The sequence below is a fragment of the Zonotrichia leucophrys genome, chromosome 2 (assembly GCF_028769735.1).
Source record: "Zonotrichia leucophrys gambelii isolate GWCS_2022_RI chromosome 2, RI_Zleu_2.0, whole genome shotgun sequence".
NCBI classification, from domain to species: Eukaryota; Metazoa; Chordata; class Aves; order Passeriformes; family Passerellidae; genus Zonotrichia; species Zonotrichia leucophrys.
In genome coordinates this window covers 5,160,943-5,175,254 of record NC_088171.1, presented here as the reverse complement: position 1 = coordinate 5,175,254, position 14,312 = coordinate 5,160,943, and the positions used below count along the sequence as shown (strand labels likewise).

Genomic DNA, 14,312 nt, shown 5'->3' with positions numbered 1-14,312 from the left:
CTTTGCTTTCTGGTATTTCCAGGCATTTTCAGCCATGCTGGTTAGTGTATTTCTCAGACAAAAAAAAGTGCTTCAGGCATATTCAGCAGAATTCCAGAAAAATTTAGGCAGGCAGGACCCTGGGGAGGCTTCTGGACCACCATGCTCCTCTAAGTAGGGACAGTTTAGTGCAGCTGCTCAAGGCTCCATCCCACTGCAGCATCAGTGGCTCCAGTGATGGAAATCACTGGGTTGTGTTCCAAGGAGATGGGACTTATGGCAATAACTCACCTACAGCTTGCCTGAAATTTCCCTGTCAGCAGTTTTCAGAGCTCACTGAAATCACTGGGATAGACTTATTCTAACTTGCTGCCACCATGTGATAACCTCCAAAAATACTTGGTAATGAATTTTTTTTTTTTTTGCATGAGTTGCATCTCCCTAATGAGATCAAAAAAATTCAAGTCTTTGGGTCATCATATAATCATGGAATGTTTTGGGTTGGAAAAGACAGCAAACCTCATCTTGTTCCAAGCCCCTGCCCTGGGCAGGGACACCTTCCACTAGAACAGGTTGCTCAAAGCCTCATCCAGCCTGGCCTTAAACAGTTCCAGAGATGGGGCAGCCACAGCTTCTCTGGGCAAGCTGTGCCAGTGCCTCACCACCCTCACAGAGCAAAGTTCTTTCTCATCTAACCCTGCCCTCTGGCCGTGTGCAGCCATTCCCCCTTCCCCATCACTCCCGGCCTTTGTCCCCAGTCCCTCTCCAGCTCTCCTGGAGCCCTTTTAGGGGATCTGAGGCTCCCCAGAGCCTTCTCCAGGCTGAACAAGCCCAGCTCTCTGTGAAGAGCACAATTTCAGTCACAATTACTGTTAACTGTACCTTGCTGCAAAGCTGATCTGCAGAATCTCTCTGGTGGGTGCCTCCCCTTCACGAGCCTCCAAAATGCCTTTGGTTGGGAAGATGGAAAATACCTGCATGGCCTTAGGGCTTTTCTGTTCATCTGCAGTGGAAGGGGCAAATGTCAAACAAAGCCATATAAGACCCTCTAACTGTACAGCAAGTAGCACTCATGGCAATGCTCCTCTTTGCTGAGCAACTAACACATCATGTCTCACACTGTCAGAGGGTTTCTGTGCATGTGCCCAGACTCTGCTTTCATCTTCTCATCAAGGGCAGTGATCAGTGGTCTCCACATTGAAATAATAAGGCCCTGATCTTCTTTCCTCTGGAATCTGTTATTAACATCCATTATTAACAGCACAGGCTTGTGCTCAAACAACCCATGAGGAGCTGCTGCTTCTTGTTGCCCCTCAGGACTGATTTATAAATGAGCAGAGCACGTCCAAGCATTGTGAGGGCTGAGACTCAATCTTTTGGTTACATGTGGAGTAACTGCTGAAATCAGTAGTGGCACAATAATGTCAAAAAAAAGGAGGGGAAAGAGAGGAGGGGAAAAGCCCACATCAGTGAGAACAAAAGCAGACCATGTTTGCACCCAGGATCATCACATATTGCCCCTATACTGAGTGAGTGCATGCAGTCTTAGTGAAACTCTGTAATAAGGAAATCAATTGCAAAACCAGAATACCCAGCAAAGCAGTCCAGTAGCTCCTGCAGCCACTCCTGTTGTACAGGAAGACATGTTCTGTCTTGGTCTGTGCAACAAAGCACGTCTGGAAATCAACCCTGTCACAGGAGAGCTCCAGGACTGGAAGAGTGAGGTAGGCAGTCACTGGGACCAGCTGCAAAACAGGGGAAAGGGAAAAGAGAATAAAACCCACCTCAGTTTTACAGAGCTTTAGTAATTTAGTAATTTAGTAACTCTAGCTGGATCATTCTTAACTCCAACCACTGAATCAAGAATGACTGTTCTGTGTTCTTTCACACAGAGTCAATTCCCATTCTACAGCCTTGAGTGAATGAAGTTGTTGCTTGTGTGTTACTTTTTTGGGATAGGTTTTCAAACCAGACACTGTGATCTTAATGAAGTAACACAGAGTGAACATTCTCATTTGTTTTTAGGGTTTTCTGTGGAACTTCAGACATTACAGCATCTCCTGGTCCCTCAGGACTGTGTATGGCCCACTGTGAGTCATTCAGTTTGTGCAGATTGCCCAGGGTTATGATTCACTTGACTGCATCTTAGGTATGGTGCTCAGTCTCACACAGGTCCTGCCTCAGAAATACCTGGTGTGAAAAGAACACAGGAGTGCCTGCAGTGTGCTGGGTGCTGCAGGCTGGGAAGGGGTTATGGATTTCTGACTGGGAGGGATCAGTCTTTACATGCACCTGGGCTTTGACCACACTGCAGGAGCTCAGCAGACTCAGGAGCCTTTCCAGAAGCCCTTGGTTGCTGCAGGAGGCATTGCCTGGTGACTCAGGCATGGCTTGTTCCCTGAGACAGCCTTGCCTCCTGTCTCAGAGTCATCCTGAGACTGGGTGTGTGGCCCTTTGAGTGTCACCCGGGCTGCCATGCAGAGCTGGGGTACCAGGGTGTGACCCCAACCTGCACAGCCCACCTGGGAATCGCCTGCAGAATCAGCAGAGAGCAACCCCACAGCCATTTACCTTCCCTGGATGCCCCATTTACTCCAGAGTAATTCAAGGCTGAGTAAATGCTAATCCCAGTCAGAGATACTGCTGAAACAGCCTTTTCCCAGGGCCCAGAGACCTGTCCTGACCTTACCTGGGTAGTGCAGTTACTGTGCTCAATGACCAGATTTTGATGAAACTTCAGCTTTCTCTCTCCACTCTCCAGCTGGAGCACTTGGCATCCAGGAAGCAGCTGGGTCTCTGGCAAATGCTGATACCTGAGTAACTCCAGACTTGTGTGGAATGACACTTGCACCTGTGGGAAGAGAAATCCTGATGACCATCACATAAGATGACAACTGTGTGCAGGAAATCCAAAGTACACAAAGGCCCAGGCACACATTTTCCCACTGGAACCCAAAGGTGTCATGCCAGCAGCCAAATTCCCACTGGAACAAAGCAATACAATTAAAGAAAAAAAACACAGCTATTTCCTATGAATGCAGTACACAGAGATGGAGTGTAAAGGTGAACAGCTGATCTCTGAACCACAGGGGAGAAACAGCCTCTAGCAAGCCAAAGGTTTTGAGTTCCTGAGGGTACAAACACCACATTCCCAAAGCTGTCTTAGACATCTAAATCCTCTTTCTTCCCCTACTTGCAGAATTGAGATGTGAGTGTCTCCATGTCAAAATGATCACAGCAAAATTAGAAGCACACTTCAAAAATGCAACAGTTACTCATTCTTTGCAGCTTACCTAATTCTCTACTCTGGGACTTCATTTCCTTTAATGTAATTTGTACACCCAAAACTAATCAAATTTTCCTCTCCTTGCACTGCCCACATCTAATTTAAGGAAATGAGGGAAGACTGCAGTCCTTGGAAATCTTTTAATTTGTCCAACATATATATGGCTATTGATTTAAGTGAGCTGCAAACCCACAGGGTTTTCTGCAGGAGTTTGCAACAGATCAGAGTTGATGGGAAAAGCACATTAGGAACAGAAAAATATTATTTGCAGAAAAAAAAAAAATTGCACCTGCAATGTAGGAGGCAAAATGGCAGTAATTAGCATTTGCTAATACAACACCATTTCCCCTGAAACTGGGAGATTTCTAAACCAGTTGTGTTTTTCTGTGGTTCCTCCAGGCCACACTAACACACCAATTACTAAGCTCTCTAATCTGGCACAGGATTATTATTTTTGAGCCTACCAGCATGTTTTGCTGTGGATAAAGTACATGTTGCAGTTGCTGTTTCCTTTCCTCCTTCTTGCTGTGGGATGTTTCTGTGCTCTTTTTGGAATCTGAGCTGGAGAAGCTGAAGGGCATAGAGGGTGTAGACAGAAAGAGCCTGAAGTACAGCCGGGCCTTGGTACAATTCATGAGTTTCAAACTCTGAGTAATTACTGCATCTGTCAAAACCTGGGGGAGAAATGATTCAGAACTGGTCAGTTTTAACTCCCTGGAGAGGTCTGTCTTGCTCTGTTTGGTAATGGTAAAATCTGAAGGATTTTACCCCAAAGCAACTCACTATTTTCTACCTGCGTTACTCAACATTTCTTGAGTGAAAAGCCAAAATAAAAGTAACATAATAAAGTTTTCAAATGCCAAGGGTCACCCAACTGAAGTGACTCATTTTGCTTTTGGACCTTTATGTCCTGAAAATCAGAACTTATTTTTCTACTTACAAACTCTCTTACAATGAAACAAAAATTTTAATAAAACAGGCATTGTCTGAGATCAGCTTTTCTTATTCCTTGGGAATAAGTGCTTGTATGCTTTTTTTTTGTTCCCTGTCTTGTTATGTGCAATATAGAAAATGAGGCTACTGGTGATTAGGAAGCATTTTCACATCCATGTGCACACAGCTCTGAATTCTCCCACCAGCACAGGAATACAAAGCAGCCAAATACATCAGAGTGGGAAATACTCACTCCAGAGAAAGGCTTGGCAGGTAGGAGATCACTCGCCACTGAATAAAACACCATTCCTCTCTCGTGATCCATCTCCACTTCCAACCTGAGTGTAAAGAAGCAGGGCTGGTGACATCCCTGTCACATCCCTGTCCCAGCTGAGCCTGCCATGAGGGTGGCACTGTGACTGTGGCACTTACAGGGGATGTCTCAGCACAGCCTCCACGTGCACTCGGAGCGGGGGAGCTTCGTAGACATGGCTGCGCCGCACCTTGCTGGGCACCTCCCTGGCCAGCTGCCAACAAGATGGAAACAGAAATCCTGTGAGAAATGGCAGCACTGAACCTGAAATGCTGCTTGGAGCTGCCAGCCAAAATAGGGCTCTGCTTGGCAATGATGGAACAGCAGAGGCCAAGCAGTAGCTGGACTATGAATGGCTGTGGGTGATGCAGGTGCAGGGAAGGTTTAGGTCAGATGTTGGGAAGAAATTCTTCACTCTGGGAGTGGTAAGTGGTAAGGAACAGGTTCCTCAGGGAATCTGTGGATGCCCCATCTCTGGAAACATTCAAGGCCAGGTTGGATGGAGTGTGGAGCAACTTCTTTTGGTTAAAGATGTTGCTGCCCATGGCAGGGGTGTGGAGCCAGGTGGTCCTTTCCAACTCTACCATTCCAGGACTCTATTATTCTACATTCCTTTCTTCAGGAATAAGGATTATTAGGGTTGTTTTTATTGAACTTTCTATTAGCATTCATTCAGGTCACCTTGCACCTTTGCAACAGTTCATGTCAGAGAATCACTGAGCCATTCATAAAACCCTGATCAAGTCTCTCATCAGCAGTTGTTGAAGAGGAAGTTTCCCAGAGGAGAGAGATGCTGTCCAAATTCACACAGGAAGGTGGATGCAGAGCCAGGAACAGGACTCAGCAGTCCTGAGTCTCACTTCCATTGTTAACTATTGTTAGCAATAAAACCTGATGTTGTGACAGCATTTCAAACCCCTGGGCTTTTGTCTGGGGTCTGCTGCCCCAGACAATGCAAGAAGATGGTGACATTCCCACCCCAGAACGCTTCCAAGCTCCAAGAGAAATGCAACAGATGAGCAACCCTGGTTAAGGAAGGATGTACAGGATGGCAGGAACAGGGCTGTTTACACAGACTGGCCAGGTAACAGCAGCCTGTACATAAATACAGGAAGGGAAAGGATATTCCCCTTTGGCCTTGCTGTGACAGCCAGTTTACCTTGCTGTCCAGGCTCATGAAGCCCAGCAGCAGCGCCTCACAGCACAGCTCCGCCTCGGTGTCCGGGATGACGAGCGGGGTGAAGGAGATGTAAACGTCGCTGCTGCCACCTCCTGGAACCACCTGCGGCCGGGAGAGAGCGTTCAGGGCACGGAGCCGCCGGGGATTGCACAAGAACCTCGGGACTCGGCTGCCAAAACGGAGTTGCACAAGCAGCACGCAATCCCCCGGGCACGGGCTCAGGCTTGCACGAAAATGCCAACATGTGACAGACAAACTGACAATTACTTCAACTGCAAATATCACTGTGGCCACTTTTCAGCATCAGCAGAGTTTAAGCACGGTCACAAACCAACTCTCTAAGTACACAAACGTATATCTGTTTGTTTTTAAAAATATCCTGTTCTGCCCACTCTTACTCCCTGGCTACCTTAGGTGATTAGTCCACAACTTTCATATATGAAGCATTTTTTGAATAGTTACAAGTGTGAACTAAAAGTATTTTACAGCTCAGTTTATTCTTGGCCATTTTTTAATTTTACATAACAGCAGGGAATGTAATCACATGCACTAGCCAGCTGCAGTGGATTTTCTGGGATTTACAGGTTGACTAGATTATACTTTCTTTAGGTGAATTGTGCAGGTTAAATCCTGATATTGCTGCTGGCTACACCCCACAAAAGCTGCCTCCACAGTGAGGCACTTGTTTGTCTGACCTTTCTCAGCCTCAGCCACCTCAGAGCTGACTGCAGCTTCATTTCTATCATCATTTCTTTTATGTAATCTTTAGCTCATTTTAACTTGTAACTGAAACCCTTTGGCAAAAAATATTTCAAAATAAAACTGGCACACTGATGTTTTGGGCAAGCCTGTCACTCACAGCTAGATCTTTCCAGTGCTGTCTTTATGATATTCCTGAGGGATTGTAACACTGTGTATTTCCACAACTCACTTGTGAAGCACGGTGGGTTACAATGGTTTATCCCATGAGTTATCTACAGAGCATCCCTTTCCAGCAGCCTGATTTCCAGCTCTGTATGTTTCCACAGCTTCAGGCTGGATGGCTCCCACATTTCATCATGCCAGCCCAAGTGAGAAGACCAGAGATGTCACTCTGGTGTACAACTAACACTTCAGTCATCAGCTCAGATGTAGATAGGACACTTTCTGTTGACCTTGCAAACTCTTCTCATGATCATCTCCAAAGCCTTCCTTTCACTGTTTAATAGGCTACCTCAAACCAAACTCAAAGCTACCTCCTTCTCCTTCTCTGTGTCCTCTGCCCTGCAGAAAATGTGCTAAATCTAAGCCCAAAGAAAATGTAAAAGCTTACTATCTGCCTTGGAGCAACGGAGTAGGGGCTGTCTGCAAGCACCCCCTCATGAGGTCGGATGAGTACAGAGATATTTTTCTCCTCTGCAGACTCCTGACTGCTGATTTCCATCTCTTTGCTGTCAGAACCTGGAGGCTGCAGAGACCCAGGGGTGGGGAATGGTTAAAACTGTTACACTGCAAGGGAGGAATGTGAGTGATGTGCACAGGGAACTGCTCAGGAAGCATGGCCAGCTCCAGTTTCTTTCTGGCACAAGGGCTGGACACGTGGATGTGTCCTGTACATTAATTTTCTCATCCACAGAGTAGATCTCCTGAATTCCTTGGAAAAAGTGCATGCCTGGGTCCAGTTCTACCCAACCATGACACCTCTGGCCCATTATACAAACCAGCACTCTGGGGCAGTGCTGTTCCTTTTGTGCACAAGAAAGGTTAGAGCTCTGTTCAAAACAACTGTGCATGCTGAGCTGAAGCAGAGAAAATGTGATCTTATTATCTTTTCTGTGAAGCTTTTGCCAGAGAAATATAGAATATCCTGGGGGATACCTTCTCCCTGTCACTGCCAGCCCCTCAAGACACTAAATTGCCACATTATAATCAAACTTCATGTGTAATAGATGTTACCATATTCTAACAGAACCAATCTAATTTTAGCACTGGGATAATAGCTCCATATCATCAGGTGCAATTTGAAATTTGCAGGGTAGGTTCTGCTCCCTGACTACAGCACTTGTTGACACCAGAAAGCACCCATGAGAAAAGCAGAGCCAAATTAAGGAGGTTTAGTTATTTTAATTCTTTCATGTAATAATGACAATAGTTTGTCACTGACAGTATTTTAAATAGTATTATTTTAGCTTTTTTAACACTTTTAAAGAGACCTAATTGCTTATAGCTCCCTCTGGAAACAGATTCCTGATCCCCAAAGCCACCTACCCACATATTACATGTTTGACTGGGAGAGGAGCTGACATTCCTTTTAACAATCCAGCTCTTAGTTACAAGTTCTATCTCCTGTTATTGTTTTCAACCTTTCATGCCAAAAATCCCATCATGTATCTCAGCAGCAGTGTAAGAAACAGCCTAAGAGCTGACCTCATCTGTGCTTTCCAGAGCTGGATAAATGCTCCCACAGGGAAGGGCAGCTGGATCCAGCTTTAACACTACCTTTGACTCTGAGCTGCTACCACTTGATGCACTCTCCTTTCCAGCCATGTCCACAGGAGGGAAAGGGTCTCCAAAGAGCACCAACAGGTCCACCAGCTTCTCATCATCTGGCTCTTGGTTGTAAACTTCCAAGTCCAGCCGGATGTCTGAATGGAAAAGGAAAAAAGGACAATTACTTCTAGTCAGTGAGGGCTCATGGCTTAGTTGGTACCAGAATATCAAATTTGTGTCTGGCAACAGGATTTGTATTGAAATGTATCTCTTAGGTTTCCCATTTTTGCTGTAAATGAAAATTATTCAAGAGCTTGCTATAGTTTGGGCACCTTCTGTGTCCTAAAGTATAATCAAAATAAATGATGAGTATTTTGTTTAAGCAAATAGATTTAGTAGAATTTTAAAAAAAAGGTGATTGACTTTGCTCTGAAAAGCTTACAACTTCACTCAAGAGCTAAAAAGACTAAACAGAAGAGCCAGATGATGCCAGTAAAAAGCAGGTAGCACACCTGACTGACCAGGCTTAGTGTTGTAAGAAATTCATAAAAACAGGATGGAAAATCCTGAATTCCCACCATTTCAATAAGGGAAAACCCAGCTACATCAGGATGGGATGTGCAATTGCATAGTGGCAACATATTCAGTCACCCTCTATTTTTTTTTGCTAAAAACATCTTCATTAGGGAACAAGTATGCCTGTCAATTGACAGGTTAATGGGTCCTTCTGCTTTTATTTCTATGAGGAACACAATGAAGGCATCAATGTTTGCTGTACAAAAGCCATCCTTACCAAAGGGAGTGGGATTGTTGAGCTGGACCCTCCGAAGCACAGGGGACCCTCCTGAGACTTGAGTGCCAAACCTGGACAGGGAACCTTGCTGTCAGTGCATGCAGAGAACAAAGTGTCTGAAATCACTGAAGAGTTCTTTAAAAGTGGAAATGATCTGGCTGCACTGGAGTGGCTCTCAGGTAAGGCATGGCTGCTACAGACATGTTTTATGAAAAATCCTTTCCTTAGGATTTTTCCTCCTGAGAAGCTGAGAGGCCTCAGGAACAAAATGTAAACATTGATTATTTGCTGCTGTGGAATGCAACAGGTGCATCTGTGATTGGCTCATGTGGTTGTTTCTAATTAATGGCCAATCACAGCCCAGCTGTCCGGACTGCCACAAGCCTTTGTTATCATTCCTTTTTTATTCTTAGCCAGCCTTCTGATGAAATCCTTTGTTCTATTCTTTTTGTTTAGTCTTAATATAATATATATCATAAAATAATAAATCAGCCTTCTGAAACATGGAGTCAGCATTCTCATCTTTTCCCTCATCCTAAGACCCCTGTGAACACCACCACACATGGCCTACACTGTCAAGTGCAATATTGGTTTATTTTATCTGTCTCTTTCCTTTTTTCCCCAGTTTTTTCGGCTGTCTCAGACATTTCAGAGTAACCATGTGCAGTGCTGGGGCTCCCCAAAAACCAACCCTTACCCCTCATCCCAAGGTGCAGATGCCATTTGCTGTGTGAGAGGGTTTAAACCTTCCCCTGCTGCCCTCAGGGCTGCATTTCTCTTGGTGCAGGGAAAGGGCCAGGGAGGAATGAGCTGTGGGGGATGAGAATTGCCACCATGTGCCAGCTGCCATCTCCAAAGAGCAGATGAGGCTGCACTGGGTGAAATTCTACAGCTGCAAGCCCAGAACACAGACAGCTGGCACACTTCAGCAGACTTGTATTGCAGATTATTTTCTAATTGTGTTGGCAGAGAAAAATGTATTGATGTTCTAGAAGCAGATACTGTGCTTTGACTGACACTTTGCTGACCTTCTCATTATATCACAAGATGGAGCAGGTGTGTGTGTTGGCTGCAGCCATTGGCATTTCATTCACTGATTTGTCTGACAGTATTTTGCACTATACCTGACAATAGGTGGCTCTGGTTTTGGTCCTGTCACCTGCAGGAAGATTGGACAGCCTTTCACAGTCATTTGCATAGGAATTAATTTAGGTTGTAAGTGTCCAACCTATTAAAAGGAATTTTTGCTATTAGAATCAAGATAACACCTTAGTTCTCTGTGTTATGAGATTATGTTTTGCAAACTGATTGGATTTTCAAATATTTTTGACTAGTTTCCTTTGACAACCTCTAATTTATATGCTAACAACAACTCTTCTCAGCAGGAGAATGCAATACCTCCTGCATTTATTAGCTTTCCTGCTGCTTTTCTACACAACACAATCTATGGTATTGGTAGAGCAGAGCAGTGCACTGGCCAGCTCCCAAACAGATGTTATAAATCAAAACTACTCCAGTCATTTTCAAGGCACATGAAAACCTCCCAAAGAATAAACATGTCCCCCTAAAACCAAACAATTGTTCCTTACATGTCATTGGAAGTAGTGGTATAGCAACATCCATCCTGAATTTTTACAGAAGGCTTAAAAAACTGAAAAAGTATTTCTAACAGAAAGGCATCTGGGAAATATAATTAGTGTAAAATCTGCAATGGTAAAACCAAAACCCCACCTACCTTACAGACAAGGTTATCCTGGTACTCTCCCCACATGTTGTTGTAAGCTGCTATTTCTATGGTGAGCTGCTGGAAAGCTTCCAGAGTTCCTGAGGAAGGTTGGATATGGAAAGCTGCTCCCTTCCCCTGGGACAGCAACGCTGCTGCAAACTCTGAAGGAGCAGAGCAAAGAAGCATTTCATGAATTCTGAGGAAATGGAACAAAGTCTTTCAAAGAATACACAGGACCATGGTTTTAGTTGCATTTAATCAGCTTAACCTCACTCACTTAGAACCCCTGGGATCATTTGCACAGCTCACATTTGTACCACTTTACCCAAGTTCCCTTCTGCAGTGGGTCTTACTTTGTTTTTAGAGTTAGTGCTTGCCCAGAATATTTTACAGCAGGACAACCCTTCCAACAACCTGATCCAGAACTCTTTGGGATATACAAGGCACTAGCTGGTTACCTGAAAAAATCTGAGAAAAATAGGCTGGGATTTGTGTTGACTGTTTCTTGTTCACTAGCAGCTGCCTGTTTACCTCTGTGTGCTCTTCCATGCAAAGAATTAATTACAAAGAGCAAAGCCTTTCCACATTCTGAGTTACCTAGGCCTGCATGGAATCTGTCAGAACAGCATTTTTCTAATCTTAAGCACTAATTCAACAGCTGAAAAGCTCTGTCTGTGGAACAGATACCAAACTCTATGGCAAGGTACCAATATGTGCAAGTTTTATTTTGGATACAGAAAACACATCCACACTTCACAGCTTTTTGCTCCCATTTCCTCCCTCCCTCAGTCTCATGTGGCTGTAAATATTATCATTTTTCAGTACAACACATCAGAAATGACAGATGGGGCTGTGCTGTAGCTTTCCACAGTGGGGAAGGTATGGTAAAAGGGTTTGAGGGAGAAAAACTTGCTGCACTGGTGCTGGAAAACTGTGGGGAAGAGAAAGAGCCAAAATTCTGCATGTCATCCATCCCATGTGCTGGGAGTGTTCTGGGAGTGAACTGTCACCACAATCACCAACTTTGTTTCATACTGTTGTTTGCAAGAAAAAGACGAAGAAGAGAGAGAAAGAATGGGGGGAGAAAGGAAAAGAAGCAGAAGAAGAAGAGAGAGATTGACCTAATGCTTATACAAGCTGGGCTTTCAAACTCAGGAATGAACAGAGGAATTAAGTAATGTTTCAGTTTAGACTTCACCAAATACTCCAACAGTGAGAAGATGTGCCTGACTGGCACATTTAGTGCTGACATTCAGCTGGCTTTCACCTTCTCTCCACTGAAGAGATATTTTCATACCTGACTTTACTTTTCTGGCTGTATGCTCTGTGACAGGCCCCCTTTTTTTCACCAGGTAGCTTGGAGAGCATGAAAAAAAAATTAATCTGATTTCAGGTTTAAATCAGACCTAAATTAATATTTAAGTCATTATGCAGAACAGCAAGACTCACGGGCAGGCTCCTTGTTCTGGAGGCACCAAACAGGCACTAAAATACTCAGCTTCCAGTGTGAATGGAGCTCTGATTCCTGAGAGATTTGTAAGAATCAGCTGATGCTTTACAATATCTTTGACTGCAACTTCAGACCCAAAGTCCAAAAGAAGCTCACATGGGCTTTGTGGGATTTGTCCTTCATCACTGCCAGAAAAATAACAGTAGTATTTAGACATGGGTCTTATGTTCTTATGCCACAGATGATTTCAGGACATTTAAAAATGTGCAATGTGGTTGTGATGCACAGTTAAAAGGACCATGCAGTTTATGATTTTTGCCATCAGCATTTTCTGCTTTTCATTTTTTCCCTTCTACCCCCATAAGGATTTATTTGGGGTCAGATTTTTATCCTGTATAACATGCCAGTCTACCAAATTAAAGACATATTTACTTATATGAAAAGATATAAAGATGAGCATGTTCCAAAATACAGTCATCATTCTATGTATCAGAAAAATGAAATAATATTCAGTTAGATGTTACCTGTCAGCTCCACTGCCAGAAGCTACTGAGTATGTGACATGAAGTCCCTTCACTTCTCCAGAAATGCTCAGGAAGAGGGGTTCAGCCATGTCTTCTATGCTACAGCAAAGTGTGAGGTCTTTCAGCTCCCCCTGAAAAGCAAAGAATCAAGTTTCCTTGGGAATGAAGCATCTATCACAGAGGAAAGGCACACTCTTTAGCGTATTTATTTTTAAAAGTGTGTAAACTTCCCTAGATTAAACTCAGAACAACAGAATTGTGAGAGGTTTTACTGAATTGTTTTCAGTGCATTTTCTGCAACATCAGAGCTGCTTAGAAAGCAGTACTGAGGTAAAAATTTGTGGCTGTTTCTTAGCTTTGTACCTGCAGCTGTCTGTGAGCCTAAAACTGCTCCATTACTGATTTCTGACATAATTCCTACGCTCCAAGTATTGAATCATAGAATCCTTTAGGTTGGAAAGACTTCTAAGATGATGGAGTCCAAACATTAATCCAGCACTGCCAAGGCCACCACTAACCCATGTTCCCAAGTGCCACAGATACATAATTTTAAATACTAACTCTGATAGTACTGAACACCTACTTTTAAGCAAATAAATGAAACCCAAGTCTCCAGTGACTGTAATGGGAACTAAGACACCATATCTATAGGAACATCCTGTATTTAGCTGCTTTAGCTCAGGTATTTCAATGCCCTTGTAAAGTATTTTTCTGAATTCCTAGAGTTTGTAAGCTCTGCTCCTGTATTTTGCAGATTCTCAGTCCCATCAGCCCCTTTTAAGTTTTCAAATATCAAAATGTTATAAGCCTAACTTCATTCAGAAAACCAAATAGACACTGTATATGCCACTCTGTTCCACATCATTACAGATAATCCAAAGTGAGGATCTGTATGCTCCAAGAAGAGAGATAAGCATTAAGAGCAGTTGTACAGGACTTCAAGAAAGGAAGAAAACTGGAACAGCTGAGATATAAAGAAACAGGGTAGAAACTGCACACCATGTGCACTTCTTTAATTCTTGCCTTCAACTGTGGTATCTCTAAAGCAAAGCCACTTCAGAGATATTGTCTGGGAAAAAGAGCACGTGGTTTTGTACACAGAATTCCTTCCTTTTGCCAGATGGAGGTGAGATGAAAAAGCCAGTGTTGCTGTTTTTATAAAAGTTGTGAACTTACCACAGTGTCAGCTGACAGCTCTATGCAGAATTCCCTCTCTTCATTTGGGCCTAAGGTGCCACTGGCAGGGGACACCACGATGGAGCAGGAGGCTGCCTGGCTTCCAATGGGCTGCCAAGCAGAAAGGACACTCAGCTCACACTGATTCCCTCACATTGTCTCTTTTGAAACACCAAGCTATTCTCAGGATTAGGACAGTCAGGCAGCAACACCTACAGTTTGTAAAGTTTGGGGCTTTACAGTTCCCCATGAGTGAGAAGATCCTCATACCTACACTCACTCCAAGTAACTTCAGGTGCCCACTGAGGCTGCTGGGCTGGGAGCAGAGCCACTCCCATCCCTCTCACAGTCTCAGGCCTTTCCAGGGTGCACCCAATCTATCTGATATCACAGCAGGTCCCAGATGTGCCCACCTCTCTCTATTACAGACACAATCCTGGTGTTGGCACCTTCCCTAAGTGACCAGCAGGGAATGCACCCAGG

The 14,312-nt window shown here is 44.0% G+C and overlaps 1 protein-coding gene across 2 annotated transcripts in view; it reads right to left on the bottom strand.

Annotated features, from left to right (window-relative positions):
• The window catches only part of DLEC1 (DLEC1 cilia and flagella associated protein), a 32,590-nt gene that overhangs the window by 1,035 nt on the left and 17,243 nt on the right, over window positions 1-14,312 (bottom strand). Inside the window, exons 22-37 of one of the 2 annotated variants that reach the window (XM_064703835.1) lie at window positions 13,830-13,940; window positions 12,654-12,784; window positions 12,129-12,314; window positions 11,977-12,035; window positions 10,689-10,840; window positions 10,078-10,181; window positions 8,954-9,024; window positions 8,170-8,315; window positions 7,004-7,138; window positions 5,671-5,793; window positions 4,631-4,725; window positions 4,452-4,536; window positions 3,730-3,939; window positions 2,669-2,830; window positions 1,571-1,724; window positions 862-982 (exon numbers count right to left, since the gene is read on the bottom strand). In XM_064703835.1, coding sequence (XP_064559905.1) covers window positions 862-982; window positions 1,571-1,724; window positions 2,669-2,830; window positions 3,730-3,939; window positions 4,452-4,536; window positions 4,631-4,725; window positions 5,671-5,793; window positions 7,004-7,138; window positions 8,170-8,315; window positions 8,954-9,024; window positions 10,078-10,181; window positions 10,689-10,840; window positions 11,977-12,035; window positions 12,129-12,314; window positions 12,654-12,784; window positions 13,830-13,940 — 2,045 coding nt within the window. The remainder of the gene's footprint in view (window positions 1-861; window positions 983-1,570; window positions 1,725-2,668; window positions 2,831-3,729; window positions 3,940-4,451; window positions 4,537-4,630; window positions 4,726-5,670; window positions 5,794-7,003; window positions 7,139-8,169; window positions 8,316-8,953; window positions 9,025-10,077; window positions 10,182-10,688; window positions 10,841-11,976; window positions 12,036-12,128; window positions 12,315-12,653; window positions 12,785-13,829; window positions 13,941-14,312) is intronic. The other variant, XM_064703836.1, reaches the window with a different exon arrangement.